The sequence below is a fragment of the Amblyomma americanum genome, chromosome 7, assembly GCF_052857255.1.
Source record: "Amblyomma americanum isolate KBUSLIRL-KWMA chromosome 7, ASM5285725v1, whole genome shotgun sequence".
Classification (NCBI taxonomy): Eukaryota; Metazoa; Arthropoda; class Arachnida; order Ixodida; family Ixodidae; genus Amblyomma; species Amblyomma americanum.
The window spans coordinates 111,778,164-111,791,770 of NC_135503.1; the positions used below are offsets into that span (position 1 = coordinate 111,778,164).

At 44.2% G+C, this 13,607-nt stretch overlaps 1 protein-coding gene across 1 annotated transcript; it reads right to left on the reverse strand.

Annotated features, from left to right (window-relative positions):
- Positions 1–1,513: 1,513 nt before the first annotated feature.
- LOC144098010 (zinc finger MYM-type protein 1-like) lies at positions 1,514–12,583 on the reverse strand. The gene is made up of 4 exons (XM_077630582.1): positions 12,044–12,583; positions 11,899–11,961; positions 10,937–11,728; positions 1,514–1,566 (listed from the first exon to the last, which is right to left on the reverse strand). The coding sequence occupies exons 1-4, from the start codon at positions 12,141–12,143 to the stop codon at positions 1,514–1,516; spliced, it is 1,008 nt and encodes a 335-aa protein (XP_077486708.1). The 5' UTR covers positions 12,144–12,583.
- Between the last annotated feature and the right edge of the window lie 1,024 nt (positions 12,584–13,607).

Sequence of the window (13,607 nt, forward strand, 5' to 3'; positions counted from 1 at the left end):
TGGTAACGGTGATAATTCTGGCTGTCGGCATAAAGGCCACGTAAAGAAGGAATATTGATGCCATATTGTTCGGTACACCTTGAACTACTAGGTAACAGACACCGTTGCTACTTCAGTTTGTGGTGAATAACGATTAGTGTAGTTTGCGTATTTAACAGAGAATAATTGAAGAATCGCGTTCCTTGCATGAAGTGCTGCAGGTCTGTTTCAGGCGCTTCAGCTGTTAAGTATAGGCTGAGCGATTGCACGCGCTTAGTATGTCAGAGATTCTAGTTGTCCCTATTGAGCATATTCTCTTCCTGTAAGCTTCAAAATCTGCAAGATGTGCACATTCTGCGATATTTCTGCTACGATATAACTGATATTACTACAATAATACTGCTATGATATTGCTGCTAGCTGTTCTCAAATTCGCTTAAGAAACTCAAGCAAAACTTGATTCTACGCGACCAAGGAAGTTAACATAAACATCTTGGTTGTTGGAAGTGGACATAAACATCCCATACGGTGCACTTGGTTCTTGATGGACTCAGCTTTTCCTCTGGTAGAATCGGAACCCCCAATGTTGTGCGAAATTACCCTGAAAGCACGACGGTCCGAAAACATACACAGAACACAGGTAAGAAGAGCAATGTTCGGACAAAATTACAACTCAGGGAAGGTCCAATTAGGTCCAGTGTGTTCACCTGTACTGGCTCTAGTAAGAGCAGCTTCAATTAGTGCATCGCGAAGGCTTTTGCTTGTGCGGATATTCTCTGTCCAAAAATAACGACTCTACAATTCCCAAACAGTGATGGGGAGGACTAAGCAGAGCCACTACTCTGATGAAGTGTCTCGTTGTAATGCTTTTCCACTAAGCGGTCATCGTTCATTCCACTGATGGAACCCTGTCTCTGTTTAGGGGAAAAGACTTAATGCACCTCGAAAAAGCAGCTTTCCAGAAGAGGATTGCTTTCGAGTAGAGGGTGATAAAACTGCGGCGCATCGACCAGCGAGCATAAGACGGGCCAAAAAAATGAATTAAGTGCTTGGTACTGCCGTTGTAAAAAAAAACAGCTGTGATGAGTTAAGAGAAAGGCCCGTGCCGTATTCGTTTAATATATGCATTCATTTCTTCCGCCCTACTTGGAGACAGATGGAGTAAGCAGAAGTAAAAGGTACTGTTCCCTAAGTTGATGGATATCTGGCTTTTTCAGAAAACGGCTGGTGGATGGTTCAAACTAGTGAGAGAAATACATAAAGGCGACAGATTACATTTCGACGAACCAAACATAATTTTATGCACAAAAAAGTAGGAATTAACAGCACAGCGCTTTGCAGTTGGGATTAAGTGGTGGTATTCATAACGCAGTTATCTTTAACTGTCAAGGTTTTGGCACCTATACAGGTTTCCATAAAAGGGCTTTGTATCCTGCTCAAGGTGTTCGCGCTCATCCGACGGCCGTGATTTTTTCTCAAATAAAGATTATTCATTTGTTAACTCTTTGCATTGCGTTTTGACGTATCAATGGCGTCAAGAGCGGGATGCGGACTTCACGGGGTGCAGCCCGGCCTGAGGGGGCGCGCCTGCAAGGCGGGGGTAGGGGTGCAGGAAGGGAAGACCAGGTTTGCGACGCTGCACTTGTTACTCGAGCCTCCGTGTTTCAAATGTTGCAGGCAGAAATATATGCGCGCTTTCAGCTCATTTTTGCGCGATTTCTAAGGAGAACATCGATACAGATATCGATACGCAAACTTTCAAGTGCCCATACAATGTTCTGATTTCTTACTAATTCGCACTCCACAATAAACTTTCGCCTGTCAACCCGGGCATTAATTTGTGCGGAAAAACCCTCGCGGTGCCTATTTCTCCAATATTCATTGTTTTGACGCCCATTGTTTTGACGGAATCCCGTCAGGAGAGTGGAGCACATAAGTTAAACTAACCCCCGTTAAAAAAATATCAAGTGCTTTTACTCCATTTAAAGCGCTTCTGCATGAATAAACAAGTTGTTGTATTCACGACGAAAGGTGCCATTTCAACGGTTAATCTCCTTCCTGTAATTTGGAGATAACTGCAGATGTCATCGACCATGATCAAAAACCGCTTTCGTTAAAGATTATTGTCCCTGTCATTTTAAAGTCATGGTTGTGGGCTTTCATAATACCCTTGACACTTTCAAGAGGATGATGGGTCTCGCCTTCAGGGCTTCAAGGGGGTTGCTTGTCTGTGCTGCTTTGATCGCCGATGCTATGGCCTTCTCGCATCCGTTTTCTACACCTTGGACGACTTTCTATTTTTTGCCGATTTGTGTCAAGCTGGTTTGTGAGTTATATGGAGTTTAATGGCACAAAACTACGGCCACGATTCACCAAACACAGAGTTAGGGTGTGCTGTGCTGAAGGAGATACATATTGTGTAAAATACTGGCTTCCTTAAGAAACTTGAAAACACTTGAAAAATCATTAGGTGCTTGATCAGTGAAAAGTAGCATGGGGTCTAAAGGAATAAATTCATTGAAAAATGTTGTAAAATATTTTTGCCTTGTTCCTTCATGTTTTGTACACGAAATTAAAACGTGGTTGTAGTGAGTTCATCACCCCACATTTCGCAGTGGTGTTTGCTTTGCTTTGCCAGCAAGAACCTGTGTTTAAGGTGTGTGTGTATCCGATATGTATTCAACATAAAATAACTTCTTTCAAATGTTCCTGGAGTCTAGATATTTTTAATTCTCCTAAAATTGGGCCTACAAAATGCGGTTTGTTGTTAATCTGCTCTTCGCACGCGGCCTGCCACTGATTTCTGAGTTTACTAATCATTAACTTCAAACAATCCTAGTGCGGTAAATTGCCGTATTGTACTTCACCAAATCGTACTTGCGCAGCGCAGGCATCTACTTATTCATTGCCCAAAATTCCGACGTGGGCAGGGACCGAGAAAAATTTAATGTTATGTTTTCGTGTTGTTACTTATTACGTAAGATGATACCTATAAGAATTGAGCAGCATTTCTACAGCGCAGTGTTTCGATCATACGCAGGGAATCAGTGTAGATGATGCTGTTCTTGGTGTTTTATTTTACTATTTGCTTTACAGCTACAAAGAAGGCATTGCACTCAGCAGTAAAAACCTGTGCACACTTTGGAAGCCGTATCATTGTTTTACTCGTTCCTTGCAGTTCTGCATTTCCAATACGACTGGTTTTTAGCCATATTAGTGTAAAATTGAATGTAGGTGTCATATTTTTCTTTCAGTTCAAAGATTTCTTGTAGTATGTGCTGATATGTCGTTTTCTTTTTGTGTAAATGTGCCAGTGGGAAGTCACATACTAAAGGAACGCTGTAACATGGTGCAAATATTCATATATTTGGGCAATGCTCAGTAGGGCATCCAATACAGCTAACTCTTCGAATTTATGTTCAAAGCGCAGTACACTAAGTCCTGATAAACTATGGTTCGTTGTTCAATAATCGATTGGATGGGCACTTGGTGACAATGGGATGGCAGAGATGTTTCGGCAGAGAACGAATGTTTAGGATGTACGTGCATGTAAGTTCGATTGTTCGATCCTCTAGAACGAGCTCATTAGATTAAACCTAAAGGCTAGGTACCGGCGATGTTCTGTATGCTCCCGATGATAGGCGCAGACGAAGATTATGAACAGGGTCTAATCGTTTCATGTAGGATGCCTTTGCTGAATGATGCGCTATGCTCCCGTAGTCTAGCTTAGAGCGAAGCAGAGTGTGATATATTTGCAAAAAGCAGGCTGTACAGACCTCCCCCCCCTCCCCCCCCCCCCCCCGTTTTTGTGAGAGCACATTTAGGACATTGAGTGCTTGAGAAGCTTTCTTTTTAATGTTGCTAATGTGTGGTAAAAATCGGTTTCCATTCAAAAGTGACTCCTAAACATTTGTTTTCTTGTTTAATTGGTAGTGCGCGGTTTGGTTCAAGTGCATATTAGAATCGACCCGTAGGGCCCGACTCAATGAGAGCAGAACAGCTAGTTTTTGAGGAGAAAACTCGAATCTATTTTTCCAAGCGTGCAAGTTTTTAGTGTCATTCGTATTTGTCTCACACAGGTAGGTATGATGGAGGAAGTATATCATTTGTAGGTCGTTTACATACAGCGGATATATTATTACGGCGTCCTGATTTTCCTTGCTCACGTGGGGTGATCGTACGAGTGTATCGCGAGCTTGTCAAAAACAATTGCAGAATATTTCAACTTCAAAATAACAGCTGCCAATGCAAATGTGCAAAACAGTGCAACACGAGACTCTCGAACAAGTATCAGCATTTTTATGAACTGAGAAAAAATGTGAACAACTTGGGCAACCATTGCATTTATGCCTGAAAAATTATGTTTTATTGAAATTGTAAGTACCTAAAGAAAATCTCATAAAACTGCAACTATCACTCTGTTTAATGTGAGAGATCGAGGTGATCATGAATAGGTATATCGTTCATCCCGCACAATTATCAGTGAAAGAGGCGGTGAGAATATACAAATAAAAATCACTACTTGTGTTAGGCAACGTGCCTCCGCAGAGACTTTTTCGAAATTCCTCTGTCAATATTTTTAACGTTCTTCGACAGTTTTGTCTTATTGGAAGTCCAATGATGGCAGCAATAGCCGCATTCAGTGTGTCACATCTGGCGTTCTATGGGCACTCGGCTACATTGTAAAAATCGCGATGCGGTGAGCCTCCCTGATTTCTCTCCTGCACAAGTGGTCTTCATACTCGAAGAGAGAGCATAGGATGACACTCTAAAACGAAAACCGGACAAAAGTGATGTAAATAAAATGGTTATCGTCAAACATCGAAAAACGCAAACTCTATCATCGTTATAGCGCATAATCATTTGGCAATAATAGTAATTTGCTCTTAGTGCCGTAATGCTACAGCAAAAATGGATATTCTGTCAGTGGGTTTTTCTCTGTAACAAAATATAAGACTGGTTGTACAGCACAAGGAAATAAACTCTAATCACGTTTTCACTTTTCAAATCAGATAACTGGATTAAAAGCACTAAATCGCGAAAGTATTTTTCGAGAATTAATCATGAATCCGAGTGTGACGGTTTTTATGTAATACGCCAAGCTACTCAAATGATAGGAGAAGCGCCGCATACAAGTTGGACAACGTGCGTTGGCAGTTCGATCGAAGATGGTTTCGGCGCCCAAAAGACGATTTGGCAAAGGGCAGCCGGTGGGCTGGATACAAAATTAACCCAATGGGTGGTACAATCGAAACAAGCTTTTTCCAGGCCTGGTGTTCGGCTAATATTTATTGAAATGCTTGGAAAATGAGTCTCTGACCCCACCTTGTGGAGACTAAAATTCTTGGTACCATGGCACGCTTTATCCAAAACCGCCCTCGCGCCATTAAAGCTCATCATTAAGGGCTTGAAGTAGCGGTTTAGTTGCAAAATATACTAGCGCGAAAATTTGTGCTATTTTTAGGCAATGAAATTGCGCCGGTCGTCGTCACGCTGTTTTATCGTACATGATTTTAGGAGTTTAGGCTCAAAAACTACATTACCACTTATATAATCTATTAGTCCACATCTTCAAAAATTGAAAACAGATATCAGTTCCACGGAGGGCATCACGTTCCAGTAGTATGACAAACATTTCGCACAATGCTGCATTCACGAAAGTAGGCACCGATGGACTGCTCCCACATTCTACGGCAAGAGACGAAAAATGGTGGATTCCGCACTAGATTGATCACTATCTCTCTAGGCGACGTCCAGGAAGCAAGGTTACCGATCAAATTTTATGGCTGCATTTCTTGTCTTTCGAAAAGTCATTGTGGCGTCCGAGATGGTCACCCGACTTGGCTTTCGCCCCTGTAGCGGCGACATGTAGCCATCAAAACCTTAAGTTGCGGGAGTGTGCAGAATAAAAAATTATCGGCATAGTCACGTAATTTGGCAGCCTGAATTGTGCCAATATATGAGCTGACATGGATATCCTTTACGCTGGTCGGAATAGCACGCGACTAAATCACAAGTCAAAGCTACAAAAACCTTTTTTGCGGCAATATGCATCCCACAAACTTTTGATCACGATCGTAAGTACGTAGCCTAAATACAACCTTCTGCCCAAGTAGAAGATTACACTTTTGGGCACTTTGTCAGTCTGGTTGTCAGTCTTTTACACTTGGTGAGGTCGCATGCATTCGAATGTTTTGATAAACACTGATTACAATGTTATGTGTATAACAGACTCGGCTGAGTGAAGAAAATGGCTTAAATTAATCAGGTGTTGCGTAAGTTGAAGACTAAATCATAGGTCACAATTTGGGACATGAACAAAGACTGGAAACATATGACAGCGCCTCTCCTATGCCACTCGCCCATTAGGCAGCCTTTTACAATGTTTATTCATCTTCAAACACCCACAGAAATTTTTTTCACGGCCGGAGCCTGTCTCAAGTGAATGCTTATTCTCACTCAGTGCTTATCCTCATTCAGTGCTTATTTTTTAGAACATTTACGGTGCGTCAGCCCACGAATACCACGTATGTCCCTCATCTCGACCTTGTGTTGCTCAGTTCTACCGTTTCCTGCAATGTGGTTTTAAGAAGACCCTATAATCATTGCGATACTGTGATGGTCACTGCTCATACTGCATTACCTTCACAAAGAAAAAATTGCGGTTGGGTCTCGACCTTTAAGATTTGCCCTTCCCGGCAATTATTTGTTGTTGTAATAAATCAATGCAGCAATATAAACGTATATTGAAGCTGTAGGCGCCCCAGTTACTTTCAATAATAGCCGCACTATCACGCGGACAAAGTGCAGAATCTGCTTGATGGTCGGCGATCATATCAAAAACCAAGCTTCGTATCAGTATTGACACTCCAGCACTTCCACAAAACAGCACAGAAACGCTGCAGTATATCATTTCTTCACTTTTTTTCTTTTAAACAAAACAATATAGCAAGGTAAAGAGATGATGATTTTTGTGTTATTTTAAAATCTTATGCTGTGGCTTGTTTAATTGACAATGATGCAAATGGAAACGGAAGCTATACTGCCATCTATCTTAACCACTGATTTCGTATAATAACCATGCATGCTAATCTTTGTTGTTAATATTGCTATTAATATTACTAGCTTGTTACTCGGCCCCCATTTGATGCTCCACCTCTTCTTCGCGAGCGGGCATCTGTGGTTTACATTTTTGGTATCGCATACTCTACTTCTGTATCTGCTGTCGTTTCTCACATTATTCCAATGGGAGCTTCAATCCCCGCAGCCTCGCCAATACGCATTGCTCGCACGTAACTGCCCCCCGCCCCCCATTCAGTTGAATTAGACGGCGGTGACCCCTTTCCCGGAACTGTACGAGCAAACAGAAAAAAGGTTAAAAAGCGTTTCACTCGATTCAGCTACTCAATCGCGAAGAAGGTGCCAAGTCGGCTACGAAACCTTAATTCTCTCCTCAAGAGACTTAGTTCTGCGTGTAATGTTTTTCTTTCCATTAATATCGTTTTTTTTATCTTTTCTAAGCTTGTCTGTATGCAGCAGCATTCTGCTAACAATATTTCTAGTTCATTGCTTTGCTTTGTACTTTCAACTCAGTTTAATTTAGCTCAAGGTTTTTCTTAAGAAATTATACATGCGGGAGGAGATTTCGTAAAGTGGAATTCAGGGCACCTCCTAAATGCGACAAATCAGTGATAATAATAATAATAATAATAATTGGTTTTGGGGGAAAGCAAATGGCGCATTATCTGTCTCATATACCGTTGGACACCTGAACCGCGCCGTAAGGGAAGCGATAAGGAGGAAGTGACCCAAAATTATTTTTCATAATCAACCACCGCAGGTGTAACCTGGTTAATTAGAATATCGGTCCTTTTTTCCCCAGCCTGCAATAACGTGGCATTGTGTTCAATTAACTGTGTTGTGCACTACAACCGACGCAACATTTTAGATTTTTTTTTACCATGGCTGATAGCAAAGCCAGCGCCGCCACAATTTGTTTGTAATTGCGCCCGCAAATTGACGTCAGTGCCCTAGAGTGCAACTTGCAGGTGGTTTTGACGCCAGCGTCACAGAGCGTTGGCCTCTACCGACGGCATCGACCGATTTTATAATGTCGCGGTCAATTCGATTAGAGTGCGTTTACTCCCGATTGATCCAACGGGATCCATGAAGAGAGAGAAGGGTGAGTCGGTCAAAATTGAGAATCGGTCTACGCCATTGGCTGGAGCGGCTCTTTTGAGGGACATTTTTTTTTTTTATTCGAGAAGTGTGCCATGAGGCATAGGTTGAAAAAGGAAGGGGGGGGGGGAGGAATTGAACGGGATTGAAAGTTAAAAGAAGGAGTGAAGAACCGTTGCGCTGAGGTAGTCGCACAGGTTGCTAATGAAACGGTTGTCCATAGAACACTTCGCGTAGTCACTTTCGCGGTTCCACCGCAGGCCCACCTCCCTGAGGAGCCGTTTTCTGATAGCAGCCGTCGCTGGGCACGTCCACAACAAGTGCGGCACATCACAATTGTCCGGTGCAGCGCTACAGTGAGGGCACCTGTCAGGTGCTGGCAGATCTTTGGCACGCCACCGATGACGGACAGATGGTGTCAGAGCCGCCCCTGCCCGAATCCGGCGCACGGATACCTCCTCCTGCCGAGTAAGACTACGGGGGAGAGGGTGCGAACACGGAGGAATTAGCGCGCGTGTTCGCTGGCGCAGAACGTCGGAATCGGAAACATGGGACAGGAACGGATCTGGGGGAAGAGGGGAAGGTGGCGGATCGTCTAATGTGTGAAGATGAGTCATAGCATCCGCTTGAATGTTATGTCGATTCTGGGCGTGGCCGCGAATCCAGTGTATGCGCACAGGACATGGACACTTTGCGCAGAGCACATGAATTGATTGTGAAATCTGGAACGTGCGTCGAGCAGCCTTAAGCTGTCTAAGGGCGGCGCGGGAGTCGGTGTAAATATGAACTGTATTGAATGTTGGAACGAGCGGAAGGGAAGCAATGGCAGGGACTCCGGAACTTTTTTGGGAGTGGGGGGGGGCAAGCCTGGTCGTGTTTCTATGTCGTATTTACTTATGTATTTATTTTTGTGTCAATATTTTATAATTATAATATTCTATTGTTATTTATTTATGTTACATTTCATTAATGATAATGTTAATATTATCATTAATTAATATTATTATTATTTTAATGAGTAATTTCAACAGTATTAAATTTTAGATATTTGCATTCTCGCTTATTCTGCATTATCATGCACTTTAAAAATGGTTTGAAATTTCTGAAGTTCCCAAACCATGCGCAGACTAAGCAAATGACGCGTTCGAAACGAAAAACGAACGGGTGCGCAAGCTGAAAAAAGTCTTTTATTTGTTTCTGCATTCGCTCCAACAGTAAGGTAAAGCTTAGGCACTAAGTACAAGAATATTCCCACGCATTGATGAGCTTCGTGGCTGGTATGACAAGGGGGTGTCGGGCAGGAGAGGATATCAAAGGACGCCAAAAGTTGCTCTTCGTTCTGCCTTTCTGGACACGGACTCTTTCATAATGACATCCAGTTGCAGGTCCGCAGCTCTCCTCTTGTGTACGTGCAGCAGGACAAGATGCGTCAGCCTCCTCTGCGTCATTCGATTGCGCAAAAATGTTTTTACTCGCCTCAGGGCACTGAAAGAGCGCTCTCCTGAAGCAGCCGACGCAGGTACAGAGAACACGAGTTGCAGGTACTGTACAACTTGATCCATCATTTCACGCATGTCTGCAGACTTCCCCTGTAGAATTTGCAAAATGCGTTCGCTTGCGGCCGGGCCCTGGTCACGCAGGAGCGTTGGGAGAAGCACGAGTTGCGCTGAAAGTCTACTGGTGTCAAAATCTGCAGCGTGTGCTCCTAAAAGCTCATTTAAGTCGTGTGCCGCGAAGTTTCGACCTCCAGCAGCGTCAGTCAGAATGCGCTCCGGACTAATCAGCTGCTCCATGCCAGGCTGATCGAATCGCCTTCGGATCTCGCTGGTAATCCGATCGATAGCGGCAAAAAACTCTTTTCTATGTAATGACTTGCAGTCAAGCGCTGCAGGCTCCTGAGGCTTGTCTGTGAATTGAATCCTTCTCGGCGGCTGCGAGACTCGGGACACTCGAGGCTCCTTTAGCCCTAACTGTGTTGCTCTTGAGTGCGTCCGCTGCCATAGGACGCCAAATGCGGCGTCAGACCGTAGCCTGTACAAGCTGTCACAAAGAGCCTCTGCTGCCTCTTTTGCTCCTGCAGCGCGATAAACTGGGCGTTGAAGCATCCTCGCTAGCTCCTCGCATGGGCCAAATAGGGCTATAGAATGGTTGATGCCCAATAAAGTTTCGAACTTCCCCAATACTTTCTCATATCCTTTCAGCGCTGTCTTGCTGGTGCCAATGAGAGAGCTTTGAACTTGCACCAGTTCCTGCAATGTCGCCTGCACCCTTTCATAGTTCTCTATAAACCTTTCCATTGATTTCACTCTTACTGTCCACCTCGTTGGACACAATGGTAGCAAAGTGTTCGGCCTGGAACAATCCTGCTCATTGGCATCATTACCCGGAGGAAGGACAACGTTCAAATAAACAGTCTTCCTGTTTTTAGATTCGAGTATTGCATGGGAAACATCCTTTACAATGTTCAGAGCATCGCCGACAACCTCGCAGTTCCTTGCGACCTCCTGGAGTGCCAAGTCTAGACAGTGGTTACTGCAGTGTACAAATATTGACCGCGGTTCAGAGTCCGTGATCCTTTTCTGCACGCCGGTAAATCTGCCTGCCATATTCGCGGCCCCATCAAAACAGTGCCCCCTTAGGTTATGAAAGTCCAGACCTAAACGCAAAATCATGTCCTTCACGGCTCTATACAAGGTCTCAGCTATACTGTCTGGTGCATTGTACATGCCAAGAAATTCCTCACGAACTTCCAGTATAATCCCATCTACCCACCGCGCACAAAATGTGAATTTCTCATTCCCTGTTACATCGGTAGTGCCGTCAGCGATTATCCCATAGAAGGGAATACATCTGACGTCTCTTATGATGCCCCGCTGAACGCTGTGAGCCATAATTTCTATGAGCTCGTTCTGTATGTCGCTGCTCAGCCATCTATCTCGCTGCTCCATCCATCTCTTCAAAGCAGGCACGTCTTGTGATCGTTCATCTAGCAGATCAAGAAGGTTTCCGTCATCCTTTGTTTGCCCTTGCAAAGCTTGGCCTGTGCGGCATAAGTAGCGGACTGAGCTTACTATAGCGCGCAGTGCCTGCCTGGCTTCCTCTTGCTGTCTGCTGCTGTGTTGAGATAATAGCTGCACTACGTGCATTCCTTTTTCTCTCGACAGTTGGCGACTTGCGGAGACGCAGTGAAATTGGCTCTTCTCGTGGCACTGAAACTTTTCGATAGCCTTTTTCCAGTTATTGAAACCAGCGCGAATAAAACATGGTTCCACTCCTGCAACGTTTCCTCCTCTTTCTTTGAAGGCCATGAGGCACACAGTGCAAAAGACGACGTCGCGCTCATAGTCGTACGACAACCATGTGAAATTCTGGAACCATGCATATTTACAGGACCTTCCGGTTTGGTTGCTTGGAAATTTGTAGCCCTTGGGAGGCAGTGATGGGACATCCTGGGGCGAGTCGTCGCGTCTTGCGGTTTCCACCGGAGCGCAGGCGCCGGAATTCGATGTAGTCCGGTCCAAGTCTGTTGTGAAGGAGGGCTCTCCATCTAGTACAACCTCTGCTGGGTTCTCTGCAATAAGTGAGATAAAAGGAATTCTTAGCCGACCACTGTATGGATCTTTTATTTTTATTATCCCTTCAAAGAAATAGTAAGAGAAGTTAAAAAAATGCATCAAGCGCTAAATGTTCATGAACTGCTCATGAAGAGCATGGTATAAACAAAATATTGCAAAGACGTACCGTTAATACTTGTTGCTCCTATCGCACGGTCAGCTGGCTGACTTTCGTGAGAATCGTTTCCCGCTGCCAGCCCGAAGACAAATACAAAGGGGCATTAGAAACATATCAATAAACAAAATGGCGACAAAAATGTGGCGCAATATACCTTGTGAACCCTCAATTCCAAGGCATAAACGCTTCTGTGCCGGCACGAAGAAGTTGTCGATCTTCTTTTGAGACCCCGGCATCTTCCGAGGCAACGGCATTGTAAATCTGCAGTTATTAAAAAAAATACACTAAATAGGTGAGCGGTCATGGAAAGTAATCACCCGTCGCAGTATATATGTAAATCATGAGAGCAGATTGTTCTAACAATAATTTAGAGAAAAAGTCATCTATTCTCTTGGCAGGCCGTCGCTCGCCTAATGCGTGTGCAAAGAGGTATGAGTCAACTTGGCTCGCTGGTGCCAATGAAATACGCGAACGAAATGCGTTACACTTGAAGGTTCTTATTTACGGCATAAGCTTTAAATAAGCAACTGCTGCATATGCATTTACGATGGCAATTTACAGTGTTTGAATACGAAACAGCGACAGACTGCATTGGATGACAACAGAAGTGAAAATTTGGCTCGCAGGGCAAAATATTGCACCGTATAGCAGTAACTTGCTGCTGTATAGTGCTGCGTAATCATCTGTCCTTATTTAGGCATGAGTACCTGCGCCGCATATATGCAAAAGTCCTGCCAGCGGCTGTTACAGGTGGACTGACCTACAAAACAAAAGCGTTTTGATCGGAAACACTGCCTTTTCCACATGCCACGATGATAGTAGAGAGATTTAGCATACAGGAGACGTACTAGCGGAGACGTATACAAGTTTCACGTACGTGAGCTGCGTATGCACAGTGCCAAGCGCGGCCGGGCAGGACCACTGCGCGCGCGGAACACGCGTATGTGAAACCGGTACACGTCCCCGGTATGATAAATCTCTAGTGACTCAACACCGTTTCCAACTGGCGTTTTACTTTAATACAACTGCAATGAGAGCGTCGAAGTACACAAGATTTTCTTGAAAAAAACAAAATAGAATGCCACGGTTATTGCGGCCACATTCGGATTTTGCGTCACTGTATTCTGTTATTAGCATACCTTTAGCAAAGCGTACACCGCGATCGCTACCAGTTTCCGCGTAGCGCGCTCCGCTAATTCGTATGTGCAGATTGCTCCGACAGGCAGGCACCTGCCGCGTCGGAACTATCCGGCATGCGCAATGATGGCTCGTGGTAGCGGTGGCGGTGGCCAACATGCTGAAAGTTCAGTTAAACGGTTCAAGAAGTTGGGTACTTGCCTTAAGATTCTTTGTGGGATGATGGGTAACTTGGTGTGTGGCGGGAGTTCCTGGTTGTTTCACCGATGCTCTCGTTTAAGGAACAGCATTTTTAAATGGTAAGTAAAACCAAAAGATGACTTTTAAAGGCAAACACTGAGGCGATAGAACTATAGTAATTTCGCATGCAAAAATGAAGCTGAAGCGTCGTCTTACTCACACTCGGTGTGATCCCTACCTCTGGGCATCAGTTTTTATACCCTGGCCCTTCATTGTTCCGGTGGAAGAGGAGGAGGGGGTGAGCATGAACCACCAGTGGTGCATGCATGTAGAAAAAAAAAAGGTGCAATAAAAATGAAACGCGCCACTGTTAAGTCCCCTAGGCTAGCGTAATTTTTTTT

Coding starts and splice junctions, on each gene's coding strand:
- LOC144098010 (XM_077630582.1), bottom strand. CDS start 12,143: ATGCCGTTGCCTCGGAAGATGCCGGGGTCTCAAAAGAAGATCGACAAC. Junction 11,962..12,043: donor TGGAATTGAGGGTTCACAAG/GTATATTGCGCC, acceptor TCGGGCTGGCAG/CGGGAAACGATTCTCACGAA. Junction 1,567..10,936: donor GAATGAGAAATTCACATTTT/GTGCGCGGTGGG, acceptor CCCGCCTTGCAG/GCGCGCCCCCTCAGGCCGGG.